Source organism: Typha angustifolia, chromosome 1 (genome assembly GCF_048772165.1).
Source record: "Typha angustifolia cultivar Huaian chromosome 1, ASM4877216v1, whole genome shotgun sequence".
Taxonomy (NCBI): Eukaryota; Viridiplantae; Streptophyta; class Magnoliopsida; order Poales; family Typhaceae; genus Typha; species Typha angustifolia.
Window position 1 is genome coordinate 4608004 of NC_133239.1, and position 15913 is coordinate 4623916.

The 15913-nt window shown below is 35.3% G+C and overlaps 2 protein-coding genes across 4 annotated transcripts; both read left to right on the forward strand.

The window, feature by feature from the left end:
- The first annotated feature begins 4926 nt into the window (after nucleotides 1-4926).
- LOC140763704 (protein FLOWERING LOCUS T-like) lies at nucleotides 4927-7377 on the forward strand. The gene is made up of 5 exons (XM_073102014.1): nucleotides 4927-5167; nucleotides 5955-6016; nucleotides 6143-6183; nucleotides 6573-6789; nucleotides 7040-7377. Exons 1-5 carry the CDS (start codon nucleotides 4976-4978, stop codon nucleotides 7065-7067), a joined length of 540 nt encoding a protein of 179 aa, XP_072958115.1. The 5' UTR covers nucleotides 4927-4975; the 3' UTR covers nucleotides 7068-7377.
- A 1034-nt stretch (nucleotides 7378-8411) lies between these two features.
- On the forward strand, nucleotides 8412-14876 carry LOC140765555 (vesicle transport protein GOT1). Of its 3 annotated transcripts, none has more exons than XM_073104897.1 (9): nucleotides 8412-8517; nucleotides 9074-9127; nucleotides 9292-9391; nucleotides 11249-11340; nucleotides 11443-11523; nucleotides 13550-13647; nucleotides 13739-13814; nucleotides 13904-13949; nucleotides 14641-14876. In XM_073104897.1, exons 3-8 carry the CDS (start codon nucleotides 9364-9366, stop codon nucleotides 13934-13936), a joined length of 408 nt encoding a protein of 135 aa, XP_072960998.1. In that variant the 5' UTR covers nucleotides 8412-8517; nucleotides 9074-9127; nucleotides 9292-9363; the 3' UTR covers nucleotides 13937-13949; nucleotides 14641-14876. The 3 variants fall into 3 exon arrangements, with proteins under 3 accessions (XP_072960998.1, XP_072960840.1, XP_072960916.1); XM_073104739.1 differs by having other exon boundaries at nucleotides 8414-8517; nucleotides 9304-9391; XM_073104815.1 differs by having other exon boundaries at nucleotides 8457-8517; nucleotides 9086-9127; nucleotides 9304-9391.
- The last annotated feature ends 1037 nt before the right edge of the window (nucleotides 14877-15913 follow it).

Consider the following 15913-nt stretch of genomic DNA (forward strand, 5'->3'; position numbering starts at 1 on the left):
GATATATAATTCAACCAAAAAAAGAAAGAAGAAAAGAAGATAAATAAATCAACAAGAGCATATCCATTTAGGTCATGACCACCTAATCTTAATGACATCTACAAAACACCAGACCAATCTAATGCACAACATGGTACGGAAGATGTCACAAGAGTCTTCCAAGGAGAATATATAAATCCTTAAAAATCCGTGCAAGATGAATAATGTAGATCACCTTTTATCCACAAAACAGTATCTGAACAAAGAATAGTCATTGAGGAATACTTTTGTAGTAACCTTTTGTCAAAAGCATATTTAGGCTGTGTGGATAGCTATCCATCCACTTCCTTTCCCTTTGACAACACTGCATTGCACATTGCAGAATTCAAAAGACACAACAGAGAATCAATTAATGGTGAAGAAAAAAAAGAAGTTATCATGAATTTTGTGCGATATCGTAAGCTTTGCTTTCGACTGCTAGGTGCTAAGTGTTGTCGACTATCGAGCGTCGTTAGGATTTGAGCCTGCAAATACTTGATCCTGTCGACAAATACAAGATAAACTCATTAGAAACCTACGACGAGATTTGAGTTCTAGATCAAGCTACATACTAAGGTATGATAAAAGGATGCTGTATCGAAACATATAGATGCTGTAACAAGAATTCAGAATCATTTTGCTTGAGGAAAAATTGGCCTATAATTCAGGAGGCATTCGTCAACCATAAACTATGTACGTAGCAGGTCTAAAGAGATTCCACATCTTTACATGCACCTATGTGACAATCTTTTCATAGCCTACCACAAGGAGTTGGCATCCAGTTACATGCAATTTGTCATGGGGTTTGGTGCAAAGAACCACTACAAAGTCATAGTATCTTTTCTTTATAGACCTTTGCCTTCTCTTTATAGTATTTTATAAACATTAGATCTATCTAACAAATGGTATCCCATCTAACAACTTAGGAAGGCCTTCATATTTACCTATCATAAAAGATATTTGAAGATGTAACAAAAATGGGTTCACTTTGGAAATCATAAATGCCCAAAGGAAGGTAGCTGGCCCAAATTATCACATTTGTCCCTGGAGTACTTCTACTATATAACTTGTTAGAATTTAAGATTTATAATAGGGTCTGGGTGACACTCTATATCTTTTAGTAGTTCTAGGAATTGAAAAGTGAGTATGATATTTTAAAAAACATGGAGTGCTAAATTGATGCTTAGTATTTCTTTTTAACAGAATTAATAGATATTCAAAGCTATAGGAGAGAATGTAATCTTTTGAAAATGTAAATATGATATTGTAAGACTTTTTAAGTGGAAGATATTAAAAACTCCCATAAAAGATTGATAAAAAGAACATTACAATGTGATCAAGCCAGAACAACTTCCTATGGATTGCTTAACTTGTGAGATGTGATAACTGCTCCCTACGAAATAAAAACATGTTTGGATTTCATAAGCTATTCTTCTACTCAGAGATTGTCTTCTTTCACACACACACACACACACACACACACACACAAAAGAGGGATTGTGAGAGTAATATTTACTTTCATTCCCAACCATTTTCTATTAAAGATCTTAAAGTTAGCATCGGTTTTGTCCTTCTCCTTTCCAGAGCAAGAGAGAGTTTAGAGGCCAATATAGAATTGCCGCCCTCTCTACAATCAAAATTCAGACATGAGGTTATCTATTCCTGTTTATAAATTGAAAAAGAAACACTAGCAGACATATATTCATATTCTTCTCACTTTCAAAACAAATTAAAGGCAGCTTGACCAAGTATCATTACAAAATAAGAAATAACAATGCAGGCAAAACACAACTATAATACTTTTATATATGTATGAGTTGGAATGTAAATCTAGGATTTATCCTACTATTCAGGCAATCTTTAATCACACCAACTTGATTTAGCTTATTGCCGAGAACTATGGCTTATGACGTGTTAACTTGTTTCCTCAGTGTAATCAATAGAAGGCTAGAAGCTAAACTGAATCTCAAATATAAGATTTGATTTTTTGGGCCCTAGTTTATCTTTAAGTTTAGATTGTTTTCAAGGACTGGATCATCAAAAAGATGGTTGCACTAAAACTCAGGTTAGATTAATCATTAATAATAAACAGTGAATCAGATCTGAGAATAGCTTCGGTTAATCATTCATATCTTAAAACTTCTAGAGTCGTAAGGCATCCCTTGATTATGGGCTTTAAGTTTTATATGCAGATTTAATCACCGAATTGTTTTAGGCTATGTATGATGGAGGCAATTTAATATTTGGATTAGTGGAAGCCATTGGAAAATATATTGGTAAGGAATGATTCTTGAAGGCCATTTAAGAATAATATAGGCAAGGAATTATTCTAGAAGGCCTACATGCACATTTACCTACTACTCATTTAGATTACCTCCATCCACGTCCTAGGGAAACAATAAAAAAGGGCAGGAGAATCCATGGCCATTTCAAATTTAAGAATAGGGCAGCAACCAGAAAATATTAAAGATATAGGTCTACATTGTGAATGTACAGACCTCAATTTCACTGGCTTGGAGATACTTTAGTATTGCTTCCCTTTTTGATGCATCACTTCTCTTTCCATGTCCTTCAAAGCAGCCTAAGTATGTAATTGACACATCAGTGATGGGGTATTCTGTGCTTCAAAAAGTTGACGTCATTGATTGCTAGTAGCATCTAATCTTTAGTACATTTGGAGGTAATTCATATCATATCTGTAAGGATGGAGTAAAGCACAATCTAAATATACCAATTCACCATGGGAATAAAGCAGCAGACTGAGTCAGCAAATTCTAAGATGCAGTAAGATGCTTGTTTGAAGGTATATTGCTAGACATATTGATAAATATATAAGGGGAATATACCGCGAGTATTACACAAATGAAAAGAGAGTCCATTACAAGTAGGTCAACTTGAAGTGATTTTTCACAATTAATCAATAAGAGAGGTGGTGATTTGGGAAAAGCTCATGAAAAGAGGAAGAAACAGATTAACCTAAAGATTTAAAACCATTAAACATACAGAAATTTTGAAGGCTTCAACAACTTTGCTAGCGAAGTACTCTAGGAGACATACAAGCAGATATACTAACTATTTTACTTACACTAAGAAAATTGCGCAACTTCAGATGAAACTGAAGAATTATGGAAAGTTTCGGGAGAACTAATAGACCGAGATGTAAAATAGTAGCTTCATTATATGATATTACATGCAAAACAAGATTATGAACTTCACATATAAATTTGGAAAATTTCCAAAATTTGATCATGGATATCTTATAATTGTGGCTAGATGATTACTGAATACAACTCATCGAATAATCACTGATCACATAAGAAGTAAAAGATTAATGCATTGAACATAATAGGAATATTAAATAATGCCACTATTGACTTTTATGCAGATAGGTTACTGAACTGCTCAAATACCCCTGATATCTGGATGTAGATCAAATAACAAATACAAGTTTATGTTTCATTCCATCAATTTCGTTTGATAATTAGCTCCAATGATAGGCTCAAGTATGCTACTACACTTTCCAATAGAGTAACAAGAACAATGTTTCTTTCATTAATTACTTACAGTAGTTAGCTCCGAGTTACTCGTTAAATATTTCAGCTTTGACTAGGCCTTCTAGTTTGGAAGAGGGAAGACTAGACTAAATCACCAGCTACGGTTGAGCTGAGGGACCAATAATGAAAATATTTAACTCCTATTGTGACTTCTTGGATCAGTGAAGGATGTCACTTAGTGTGTGACATTAACACTTGCACCATGCAAAGGTGTCAGCTCAAATTAAGCAAACAATATCTCCAATAATAGGGATAAGACATCACATGTCTTGCCCTTTCTGGGCCTTGTGATGGCAGGTGTCTGCTAGAACATTTTTTTTTTTTCACTCTTAAAGTAGATGGAAGTTACTTCGAAGCAATACTTGAAGCATTGAGTGTTGGAGTGGATAACTTAGCAGTCCAAAGAACAAAGTAACAACAAAAAGAAAGGAACCAAAAGTGATGTATCAGAATGTCATCATCCTATAACTAGTAATTCCCTTCAGTGGCTTTTGCCAGCTGAATATAACTCCCTAGATGTTGAATTCTAGAAGTCGGAGTAAAAGCCATACACCTGTCTTAGATGATCACATGATGCACCACTTAGGGGAGACAAAATTGTGTTGTATCTTGGGACAAATCACTCACAACCCTACACTTGTCTTAATCATCAAAATAATTCACCACAATCTTTTCAATTGCACTTCTCCATGAATTCTTTTCATCTCACAACTCCTTGTAACTCATTTGGTACTACACAATGTTTCATCCTCTCTGCAACACCATTCTTCGCAAGTCACATTCCACTGCTTCTATCTTTGAAGCAAGTGCGGCAATTATATCCTGATTCCATACGAAATTAAAGAGGAAGGAGAATGTTTTGCTAGAACTGAAATCAAGGTTCTGATATGACAAACTCAAAACTTGGTCTAAAGAATCTTCATGAGGAAAAGCCTCTATTATGCTTACTTGCCCCATGAGACTAAAACTCCCTTTTCAAGAGAAAGAAAGCACGGGGATAAATGGATAGACTGCCCTTATAGTCAAAAGGTAGCCCACTTTTTACTACTGAACCTATCATGCCTTCATGGGTTACAAGATTTGGAGAATAAGTGGAGGTGGGGGTACAGTAGATTTTATTCACATGTGGAATTGGTATGCCCACTACCATTTGTGGAGGCCCTTAGGGTGGAGAGATACACACATCTCCAGTGATAGCGACCAAATCATTCTCTAAACAGAAAGTAGATTCAAAGGCCTCTGGAAAATTAAGTCATGACATTTTCACTGGATGCCTCATCATTCAGGTTGTGCAATATAAATAGAGTTCCCTTCCCCCTACTATTTCACCAAGTTCACACACAAAGCCATTCGAACTACTCACTTACTCTAGTATTCTTGTCCATACAATCATCATACTGACAATGTCAAGGGATCCACTTGTCGTTGGCAATGTTGTTGGTGACATATTGGATCCTTTTAACAGGTCAGCATTGTTGAGGGTGATATACAACAATAAAGAACTAACCAACGGATCTGAGCTCAAGCCGTCGCAAGTTGTGAATGAGCCAAGGATTGAGATTGGAGGGCGTGACATGAGGAACCTTTACACACTTGTAAGTTATAATCACTTAGTTACTTCACTAGCTTAGCTTAGATCAAGCTATGGTCTAAATAACCCAAGTTCCATGAACCCGAATCCTACTCACTATAATTGTAGAACAGATAAGCCAAGCACAACCATGGCCCATTATCTTGCAGATTCTTATTTCTATGACAAATCACTTTTTTTACGGAACAATGGCATCAAGAATAGGATTTTGATGCTTTATTTGAATTCCTCTTCAAATATCCTGGACTAATAAGGCTGTTGTTCAAGTATGTTTGTCATATGTCTGGATAAAAATCTGTAAACTTCTTCTGTTGTCACCATCAACTCCATATGATTTACTGGCCGTACCATCCAAATGGTTGCATTTTATTAAAAAAAATCTAGCGATTCCCTAATGATGATCTGGTGACAACTTCAAAGGAAATATGGAAGAACTGTAGGCATGTCTAAGTTGATCAGTAATAAAAAAGTTTGACCAGTTCAGCTCATTTTAGGTGTCCTCAGATGAGATACTGAATTGATCGCAATGCTAATTATTGAAACTAGTATTTCTGTTTTTTAATTACTGAAGATACTTCTTAGACTCTGTCTCAATCAAATGAGATTGTGCTTTCAGCTTTATAGCTTGTGGAGAACATGCATTGCTATCTTCGATGCAATATTTCACCATGCGTACTATGATTTACAGTAATACCATCTTTAGTTACTTGATTTATAATGGTTGTGGTTGGAGCTGTTCTTTGATTCTTTCTATTGTTGGAGAAAAAAAGACATGATTATCTTCTCATTAGGTGATGGTGGACCCTGACTCACCAAGTCCAAGCAATCCAACTAACAGAGAGTACCTTCACTGGTAATCCCAAACATTCTATTTTCATAATATTTGGGAACTTACTTTTGTTCACAATTCTTTAAGGGTTGTTGCCTACTCCTGAGAATGGGAAATCCGACGTCCACTAAACTTCTTTATTTCATGTAGGTTGGTGACAGACATCCCAGAAACAACTAATGCCAATTTTGGTGAGTGAAGTACATTTAGATCACTTAGTGAAGCATGTGTCCATACAAATTAATGATAATCATACTCCTTTTTTCGATGTAGAAATTTATTCATAATTTGACTGTATCCACCACAGCTAGCATGTAGAAAATGCTTAAATTTCTCATTACACTGGAACAGAGCATGGGTTGTTCAACTTCCTAATGGTGAGGTAACTGATGTTTCATATGTTACACATAAATCTACAAAATATTTGATGAAAAAGGGCTTTGAAGATGATTAAAATGCACTACCTAGTTCATGCATAAGCATATTATGTGAATCTTTAATAGCATTTATAAACTGAAAGTGCGAAGGTTTTGTATAAATAGATACCTTTTAATTTTGTTGCGTATTTACCATGGTTTAGGAAATGAAGTCGTCTGCTATGAGAATCCTCGTCCAATAGCTGGAATACATCGCTTTGTCTTTGTACTTTTCCGTCAGTCAGTCCGGCAAACTATCTACGCACCAGGATGGAGACAAAATTTCAACAGTAGAGACTTCACAGCACTTTATAACCTTGGGCCACCCGTTGCTGCTGTATTCTTCAATTGCCAGAGGGAGGGTGGCTGTGGAGGTAGAAGGTATAAGAGACAATAAATAGAATAAATTATCTTATCTTGTTCCTGCATAGGCAAGAAGCAGTAATGCAACAGGAAAGATACACCCATGCCAGTACATGGATTGCTATACATAACAATAAAACTCCAAATGTAGCTCAACCAGACTGAAGCTCATAATACTTGCCAAAGATTTAAATGTTCTAAATGTGTTAGAAAAGTTATAAATTTACAGATTTTGTGTAAAGACTGAAGAAGGTTTGTTGGATGAAAGGTACCAAGCTGTCAGAGGATGGACCTAATGATCAGTTTAGACACAAGATTTTAGAGGATGGTTATACATATACTGGAAGTGCAAAGAACAAAAGCATCGCAAAGAGTCTGGATTACGGGGTTATTTATCACATGACATTAAAAAGTGTTTATAATTAATTGTTCTCTAATTTTGTTTTTAAAGGTGTGCAAGTTGCCCTCTTCTCTGAAGTGAGTTTATCTGTAGAAGTTTCTTGCACTCCTCCCCCCTATAATGAAGGAAGTGAAGAAATTGTATCCCAGTTGTTAAATCTGTTTCCTGTTTTAAATTTTTAATACATGCCAATTGAATATTGGTCAGATATCCCATTGATTTTAGATTGAGATTGGATTTATCTTGAATAATTGTAAACAAAAAGAAGAGGGCAAAAAGATCTCCAAATGGCTCACGAACCAAAGTGGTCTAAAATTTAAATTTGGTTGTCAGGTGAGATTTATCCCAACGTCTCTAAATGAGCTAGGGGCTGATCCCAACATTTTTTTTTATCAATATGAGCATGAAGGCTAGATTTAGGCTGGATAAAGGACTAATCCTTTCTAGATACAGAAGTACTTAGGCTCCATCAAGTTTTTAGCTACTTAGTCTAGACTTTAAGCTATATGCGTTGCCGAATAATTGTTTCGAACCAAACACCGCCTAGACCTACTTCAAGCCGTTGCGTTGCCAAGCTGTTCTTCGAAGTTAACCGCATTACCGAACCATCAACTAAATCAAGTCAAGCTACTAAACCACCGACCACCAAATAATTTCTCTATGATATTTATTTAGAATTAGAGTTGGTGGGCAAGATACATACTAACTCTACTAGAGTTGTTTAGTCTTATCCCAACATTTTTAAGAAGGCCGAAGAAGCCATATATCTATAATTTGACTCCTTTTTCAAATATATCTATGGATAAGTTACAAACTATCCTCATATATTTATGCCTAAATATCAAACTATCCACCTAATAAATAAAATTATTATTCTCTCCATTGAAACTTAAACAAAATTAATAAATTTGTTTAGAAAATTTTCTTAAAAGATATTTTCCCACCGAAATGGACATAAAAAAAGATCACAGTTGTCCTCATTCCATTAAATTTATCACCATATCTCATCTTTCAAATTTATAACAAAATGCATTTTCTCCTTTTTTTTTTTTTATCCTCTCTTACTAATATTTCAAGGTTCAAATTTTAGTTATTATTTCTCTACCACTATGTAGCTCCTTTAAATAGGTCACCATAGAATTAAAATTAGCTCAATCATCTTTAAAATATGGGCTCCGGATCCGGGTCCAGCTCGAACACCACCCGTGTGTGGACTCCGGATCCGCCGCACAAACGCAGGCAATTAGCTAGTTGCATCTTGCGTCGGGAGTTGTGAGTTGTGCCCAAATTGGCGAATTCCAGAAGCCTTCCGAATCCATCCCAAGTTCCCTCGCGATTGTTGTGAGGTATATGGCCCCAATCTTTTCCTGTTTACAAATTTCTGTTTGGTTTCTACTGTCCAGTGTTATCGATCTTAAATTTGGAACCTTGTTTTGGGTACTTCTAGTTGAACTTCTTGTGCATGAGTTATTGAATCAACGGTTGGTTTGGCTTTGATGTGTGACTGAGTTTAATTTCCCAGTTTGGATCTAAATTGAAAGACACATTCATCTCCTTCTGGTTTATCTCGGTAATTTCGTGTGCTTCTAGTTGGTAGAACCGTAGAATCTGTTGGGAGATAAAAGAAAAAGATGGTTTAGGAATGTTGGGACGAATTCCTTTGCTGTGGATGTAAGGACGATTGAAAGATCCCGGGGAGTTATACGTTTCTGTAGTGACTAGTGATAATAGAGAAAAATGATTAGAGTTGAAAATACTTGTAATATGTAAGCGGCCACTTATTCGTAAACTTGTATTATTTTCTATGCAGGTGCATATGAGGTAATGAATATTGTACATAAATTTTTCATAGTGACAAACTTGTTTTTTGGACTGCTATTTCAAATGAAGTTTGTTCGACAGATCAATTGACAGAGACGAAGTGTATCTCTTCTTCAAGCTATCTATTGGAGAAAGGTTAGTCTTCAAATTCAAGCTATTGATCTGACTTATGTAAGCAGTCACTTCTTTCTCTCTCATTGCGCCTTTTGTGCGGGTCGGAACTTACCCGACAAGGAACTTCACTATTATAATTTATTTGCCACTCCATGTAATTTCTTGGAGTCTTGATGTTTATGCAGTATGTTTTACAGGTTATATAGGCGCAGGAGTTGGCCTGAATTGTATGAGCTTGCTTAAAAGTTGGTGGCACAATGGTCTACGAGATTAGTGAAACTAAAAGTGAGTCCTCTGTTATGTATTCAAAAGCTCATTTAAGCCTGTTATCTTTCTTCTCCTTTTGCCAAAGAACCTTCTTTTTGGTACTCTTTCTTAAGGAAATATGAAGAAATCTATTTTCTGGGTCCTGCTATTCTTATTTCGCTAAACATCAGTGTTAACATGGATCTTAGATTGATATGGTTTTGCATCTTTGTGCAAATAATCAATGTCTTGTTTTGTAATTATTAAGTGGAATTATATATTTTTTATTTGTGAAGGAAAAAGAATGTCACGTACTTTAGTAGTTGGACTAGTGCATAAAATGGAGTGCTTTTGATCATATTTCTTGCTCCAAGCTTCATTTGTAATATTTGACAACTACGTGAGATATGCAAGTTGCAATGCTTTCTTTAAACAGATAAAATAGTTGACAAGCGGATGATGAAGTTAGATGCATTTGATAGGATTAAATGTAACCTGTCTTATTACCCATTTGACATATGTTATGACCAAGCATTTTTCTTCATTCACAGCAATAATAGAAGTCCATCAATTATTTTCCTTTAGGGAATACTTGTACCATTTGCTTAGACAGGTATATAGAATACATCATTCCTTTTCCATAATTTGAGCATGTATGAACATAATATTGTAATATATCATTTTGTTCATCTTTCTCAAAACCTTCTTTCTTTTATTCATGAACAATTCCCTAATGATGGAAAAGGAAACTAGCAAAATGTTTCTTCATACAAGTATTAAGTCCTTTCATTTTAAATCTTTACCATGAACAAGGTTTCCACATATCAAGACATTTATTTAGAGCATTGTCACATCTTGTGAATTTGAGATTGCATAAGGATGGTGATATAAGGAATAATATTTATTGTTGCAAAAGATACCTCATAAATGTTCCTTTTGGAACAATATGCAAGGAATAATTTTATTGTTGCAAATAGATACCTCGTAAATGTTCCTTTTGGAACAATGTGGTCCAGTTAGAATATTTTTTTTTCTTTTACAATAGTATCTTAGTGAACAATTCTACCTAAATTTAACATGTCTACCGATTGAAAGAAACAATAGGCTCAAATAGTACAGATGCAGATGTACATATCTTACAAGCTACCGGAGATGGTGAAACTGCTGCTTAATTTTTGAGAGAGCATGTGCCAGTATGTTGGTGGAAGTTTCCTCTTGTTATGTATTTATACAGATGTACGTATCTTATAAAACTACTAGAAGTCTGAGATGATTCTTGGAACATGCTTATGGTGTTGATAAAGTATAGTGCAGTCTTAAATATTGAAGTAACTGAAAGGTCCTTTGGAAAGGCTAATTTTCTTCAACTTCTTACATAGCTTTGGTCCTTGTATATCTTACAAGTCTTTAATTCAATAATCAATATCTTGAAGCCCATGAGAGGTGGTCGGATAGACTGGAAGTTATAGATTCCACATCAAATTAATTAGATGTAGTTGTTGGACATGTTTCATACAACGTTAGTTATTTTAAATGGACCTTGAAATATGGGATCTTTAGGGCAGTTATAGTGAAAACGAGTGTACAAAGAATAATTATTAATATTGACTATTGTTGATAACAGGCTATCTTTAGATTCTTCTTTCAATATCCAGTTCATTATATGATGAGTATGTACATACTTGAGGAATATCTTTATCCAAAGGTGTCCCAAATCCTAAGTACTGACACTGAATGCATATCAATGAATGAAATTTAGATGATTCAGAAGAAAACATCTCGTTTTATTTTCTCTATTTTCTCTATTTGTTTATTTCTCCTTTATCACTAACATTCTAAATCTTTTGCATTTGACATTGTGTCTTTGAATTTTGCTAAGAAGGTTTTGTAATGCAGAAATTGGCATTGGTCTAATAGGGTTTGCCATCCTCTTCTCATTCCTTGGTGTCATTCTCTTTTTTGATAGGGGCTTGCTTGCTCTGGGTAATGTAAGATGTCATGTTCTTCTTTCTTATATATGTTTTGTTTATGTCCTTTTCCTTAGGGCAATCATAGTAGGCATATCATTATGGCATACTTTGTTTTGGCAGCTATTTTTCTTGTCTGGAGTAGGCATTCTGCTTGGTTGGCAGTCTACATGGCAGCTTTTCACAAAGAAATTATATCTTAAGGTAAATCCAATAGATGGTTCTGGAATATATGGCTACTTGGCTGTATTTCTGCTTTTTGTCATGTATTTTAATTAAATTACTCACTGTGTTTCCTGCAAGATTATCATTATGGAAGTGTTATATTGACCTTTCCTTGGGTATTTCAGTTTTTGCTTTTCTTATCCTTTCTCCCTGAAAAAAGCTCCAGTGCCCCACGATGTATGCAAGACCAAATGTTGGAGTTAACTTAGTCTGCTTGATTTTTCTAAGACGGGGTTAGTGCATACTATCTTGGACATGAGAGTGATGGCACAACTCTTTCATCGTGAGATGCTCATTGTGCTTCCTACAAGAGCATCATTCAAGTGAAATTTTATTTACTTTTTCTCCTGTGTTTCACTTTACTTATTTTTTTCTTTTTCTTTTTCTCTTCCCTTCTCTGTGCATGGAGTTCTCTGATGCACATAAGACCATTTGTCGGAGTTAACATGGTGGGTTGGACATTTCTAGAATGGGCTAGTACATATTATCTTGGATTATAAGAGCAATGTTAGAACAGTTTTATTTTGAGGTGCTTACTTATTTAGCTATATATGTACATTCTTTTCTTTTTTTTCTTGCTCAAATGATTCTAATTTTGAGGTGCTTATTCGTAAGGTATACATATAAGTTCATCTTGCTGTTTATATTTGCAGCACATCTATGCCATATGGTTCTCTTTAGTGCATTTTATGATCATCTGTCTGACTGGTCTGACTGGCCTTTTAAGGTGAACCATTTACATCCATTTGTTATTTAGATGATTCAATGCACTTGTATACATATACCATCTAAATTGATGGGTGAAAGAGCAAGGATACATAATCTGGTAAGAGGATGCTGTACTGTGAAGAAGGTGAAATTGGGAGGTTCGTAGGAGATAAGCACACGGTAGAGTTATATCTGTCATTAACCATCAGAAATGATGGAGACTTGATAGATAAGAAAGTAAAAGAGAGTGAACGGTAATTGGAGAGGAGATTGTTAACTGAACTGATTGTCGGATACAAGTTAAAATGATGAAGGGAGAAGATGGGAGAGGAGAAGTGGGAGATAACAAGAAAGAGATGGGAGGTGTTACTTGGTGAGATGGTAAGGTTCACCTGTTGAATCCAAGAGGTCATAATTCAAATCTTGGAAGTCTCTTGGGAAATATGGATAATGTTGCCTACATCTTCCCTCCCTAGCCCCTCATAGGCAAGAGCCTGGTGCGCTTGGACACCCTTTTTATATGTAAAATGCTAAAGATTTTAATATATATGTTACTATCTCAGATGTTATACATACATATATATTTGAGAGTTTTGTGCAGTAGACCAGTGTACTTCTGATCCTGTTACTAATCTAAAGGACTTTAACCTTTCCTCTGCCTCTGTCCAAATTCCATTATCCATTTTCAGTTGTAATGGCTCTTTTTCGAATTCAGTCAACTTATTTACTCATGTCTTGAGAGGAGGGGAATACCGAAAGTGAACTGGGAGGAAGTAGTAGGAAAAGACACTGCCACATTTAATTTAATAAAGAACCTTCACTAAATAGAGCTGAATGGAGACTGGTCCATATAACTGACTACAAAAAGTTGCATCTAAAGGTTATACTTGCTTTTCTCACTGCTATCACCACTTCTTAACTTCCTAGGCTACCCTGTCTTTTCCTGCAGGGTCGTGCTTATATATTTTCTCCTTGTACTTTCCTTTAAACCACGAAAAAGATCTCCTTAATGTTTGTTAGGCACCATTCATACTATGTTGCCCTTTGCTCAAGCATCTCGCCGTCAATTACCACAAGTTCAACTTTGGAGTGTTATAACTGTGTGCCAAAACTGCCACATTCTTGATTAGCTCATCTGACATCTTTTTTTGCAAGATTCACCTTTTGTCTGCATGGTTGCATCCTTTTCTAATTGGGATAAGCATCCTGCTCTTCTCAATGTGTTAGTAGGAGCTTCCCTTAGAATGTTTCATGGTTTTACTATTGGTTTACTGATATTTTGCTTGTCCTACTGCAGGGTTCTATACCTTTTTTTGTTGGACTGTTTCTGATATTTGTTCGTTGGCCTATTGTTGGCATCATTCTGGAAATATATGGTGCTATAGTTCTCTTCAGGTTATTTATGCTTGTTATCAGCTTATTCTTAATTAAATGCTTAATAGGTTCTATGATTCTAACTTTTTCTTTCCTTTATAAACTCAAGCAGTGGCTTTGGGCCTTCCATTAAGGTTTTTCTTTCTCACATACCGGTAGTTGGATGGCTTTTGCAGTACCCATTTCAAGTAATCTGGCTGTTACTTGTGTAACTTTTTTTTTCTTGTACACTTAATTCAACCATATGGATTGCATCCTCACTCTAAAATTCTCGCAGTTGTTTGATCACCTGAGGCGTCTGATTGGTTGAAGGCTTATACAAGGTAACCTTTTGTAGCCTTTTCTTTGCCAAATAAAGTTTGTTTTGTGATGTTGAAGAATCTCTTATCTCATATTTATTACAAAGAATTTTTGAAATAATTGTCTAGGTATAGAGTTTGTATCTTTGTGTAAATTTAAGTCGTACCATGTTTTTATCAATCATTAGGAGATTGTATCAGATGCTGGATAGCACCATGATTGCAGATTTCTGAATTTTAGCCTTTGTGGTGCGAAGAACTAAGGATTAATTAGTTCCAGTATCATTCCTCTTCTAAATAGATGTTACAGAATATAAAATTTGACTTGTCTTTTCATGGTCTTGCATTGGTAATGTCATATGCCTTGTCACTAGGTTGCAGCCTAAATCATGAAGTCAATGGCTGTACAGTCCAGCCAATGCGCTTTACGACCATTAGCTCATGCCACTATGTCATGCCATAAGAACTGTTCCTGAAGTAATTCTGCAAATGTGTTCCTCATATTTGTTTTTGTAAAAGGATTTCTTAAATGCTTCTTGGAAGTTGGCACTTACATGCTGTTGTCCAATGAGCATTTGCTTTCGGCCAGTTCTGGTTTATTTGATAACTAGAAACATGGCAGTGCAAAGGGATTATTTGAAGGTTTTTTTTGCAATTTTGCTCCTAAAACATGCATCTATATATTGTATAAGAGAGTTTAATTGCCTTCTTGCAGGGAAAATTGAAGGATTTCACTTTTGCTTCACTCAAGCATATTGGAGTTGTAATCATTCTGATAGAAGAAGTAGAACTGTTGTTTTGTCATCATGACATTGTGAGGTTTCTTTATATGGATTGCTAGATGTAATTATTTTTTCCCCTTCATATTTCAGCTCTTGCTATATTGTACTTTTTTGCAAGTTACAAACATCCTTGTTGGATAAATTTAAACCTGACCATTGTGTGCTTCAATATTTTCATTTTTCCTCTTCTAGAGGCTCTTATTCCTATTTTACCTCACATAGGCTAAATACCTTCCATGGATACAACATTTCTGGTAATGGGGTTAAATAATGCTTCACACATCTCTCTTCCACACAACCTTCCACTTCTGGGAGCCTTCTGCACTGGGACACCTTCATATATAGGTAGACTGTGCAATTGTTATTCTACTAGGTCATCTAACCGTAATGCTCATTATGCGAAGACAATATTACATAATGCCAAAGGTTGTCGTCATTACCAACTTAGTGTCATACTGTCAGGATTTGAAGTAGATGAGTAGTTTATGATGGTAAGACCAATGCGTCGCACCTACGATGTTTGTTTTAGCATACTTTTTGGCAGCTTCTTCCGGTGTAATGGTCAGATCTCACACTCTTAGCTCTTTCTCTGCTAATAAGTGCTGGTGTATAGATCCAAACTAGATTTTAAAAAACATAGATAATGTATACTAATGATTACCATACTATTGGGTTTTAGGACTTAAGATTCAGGCTGGAATTTTTTGCTACATCAAGATAAACAAATGGTTATTCCACTTCAGTGTATGAGTTTCTATTTAATATGTTTCTTCTTTTACAATCATAATGCATGCTACTATCCTTTATTAGTTATAATTTCCAACACAATTCTTAAAATTTCACTTGCTCATCAAGTTAGAACTTAGAAGGCGCTCCATTATGCTGATTTCAGTTTAATGCTCTAAGAAGCTGTTCTTTTCAAGTCAATGAGTCATAAATATCCATGTAATAGTTACTACTTTAAACATTCTTCTAGGAACATTGGGAACTTATGTTATTTTTTAGTATTCGGCTCTCGAACCATAGCTGTGTTCAGCCAAAATAGTAAACATTACTATGAACAGCATCAGGTACCTAAAGGCTCCAAGGCCATGCACCATTCCCTTGAGTCATCCAAATTCCATCCCAATGTGCCACACTGTTAGCTTTTTGGATATATTCACTTTGTCGGTGTGATCTTTTCTCCTCGATTCCAATGGATGTTAA

Coding starts and splice junctions, on each gene's coding strand:
- LOC140765555 (XM_073104897.1), top strand. CDS start 9,364: ATGGTCTACGAGATTAGTGAAACTAAAA. Junction 11,341..11,442: donor GCTTGCTTGCTCTGGGTAAT/GTAAGATGTCAT, acceptor TTGTTTTGGCAG/CTATTTTTCTTGTCTGGAGT. Junction 11,524..13,549: donor CAAAGAAATTATATCTTAAG/GTAAATCCAATA, acceptor GTCCTACTGCAG/GGTTCTATACCTTTTTTTGT.
- LOC140763704 (XM_073102014.1), top strand. CDS start 4,976: ATGTCAAGGGATCCACTTGTCGTTGGCAATGTTGTTGGTGACATATTG. Junction 6,184..6,572: donor AACAACTAATGCCAATTTTG/GTGAGTGAAGTA, acceptor ACCATGGTTTAG/GAAATGAAGTCGTCTGCTAT. Junction 6,790..7,039: donor GGTGGCTGTGGAGGTAGAAG/GTATAAGAGACA, acceptor GTTGGATGAAAG/GTACCAAGCTGTCAGAGGAT.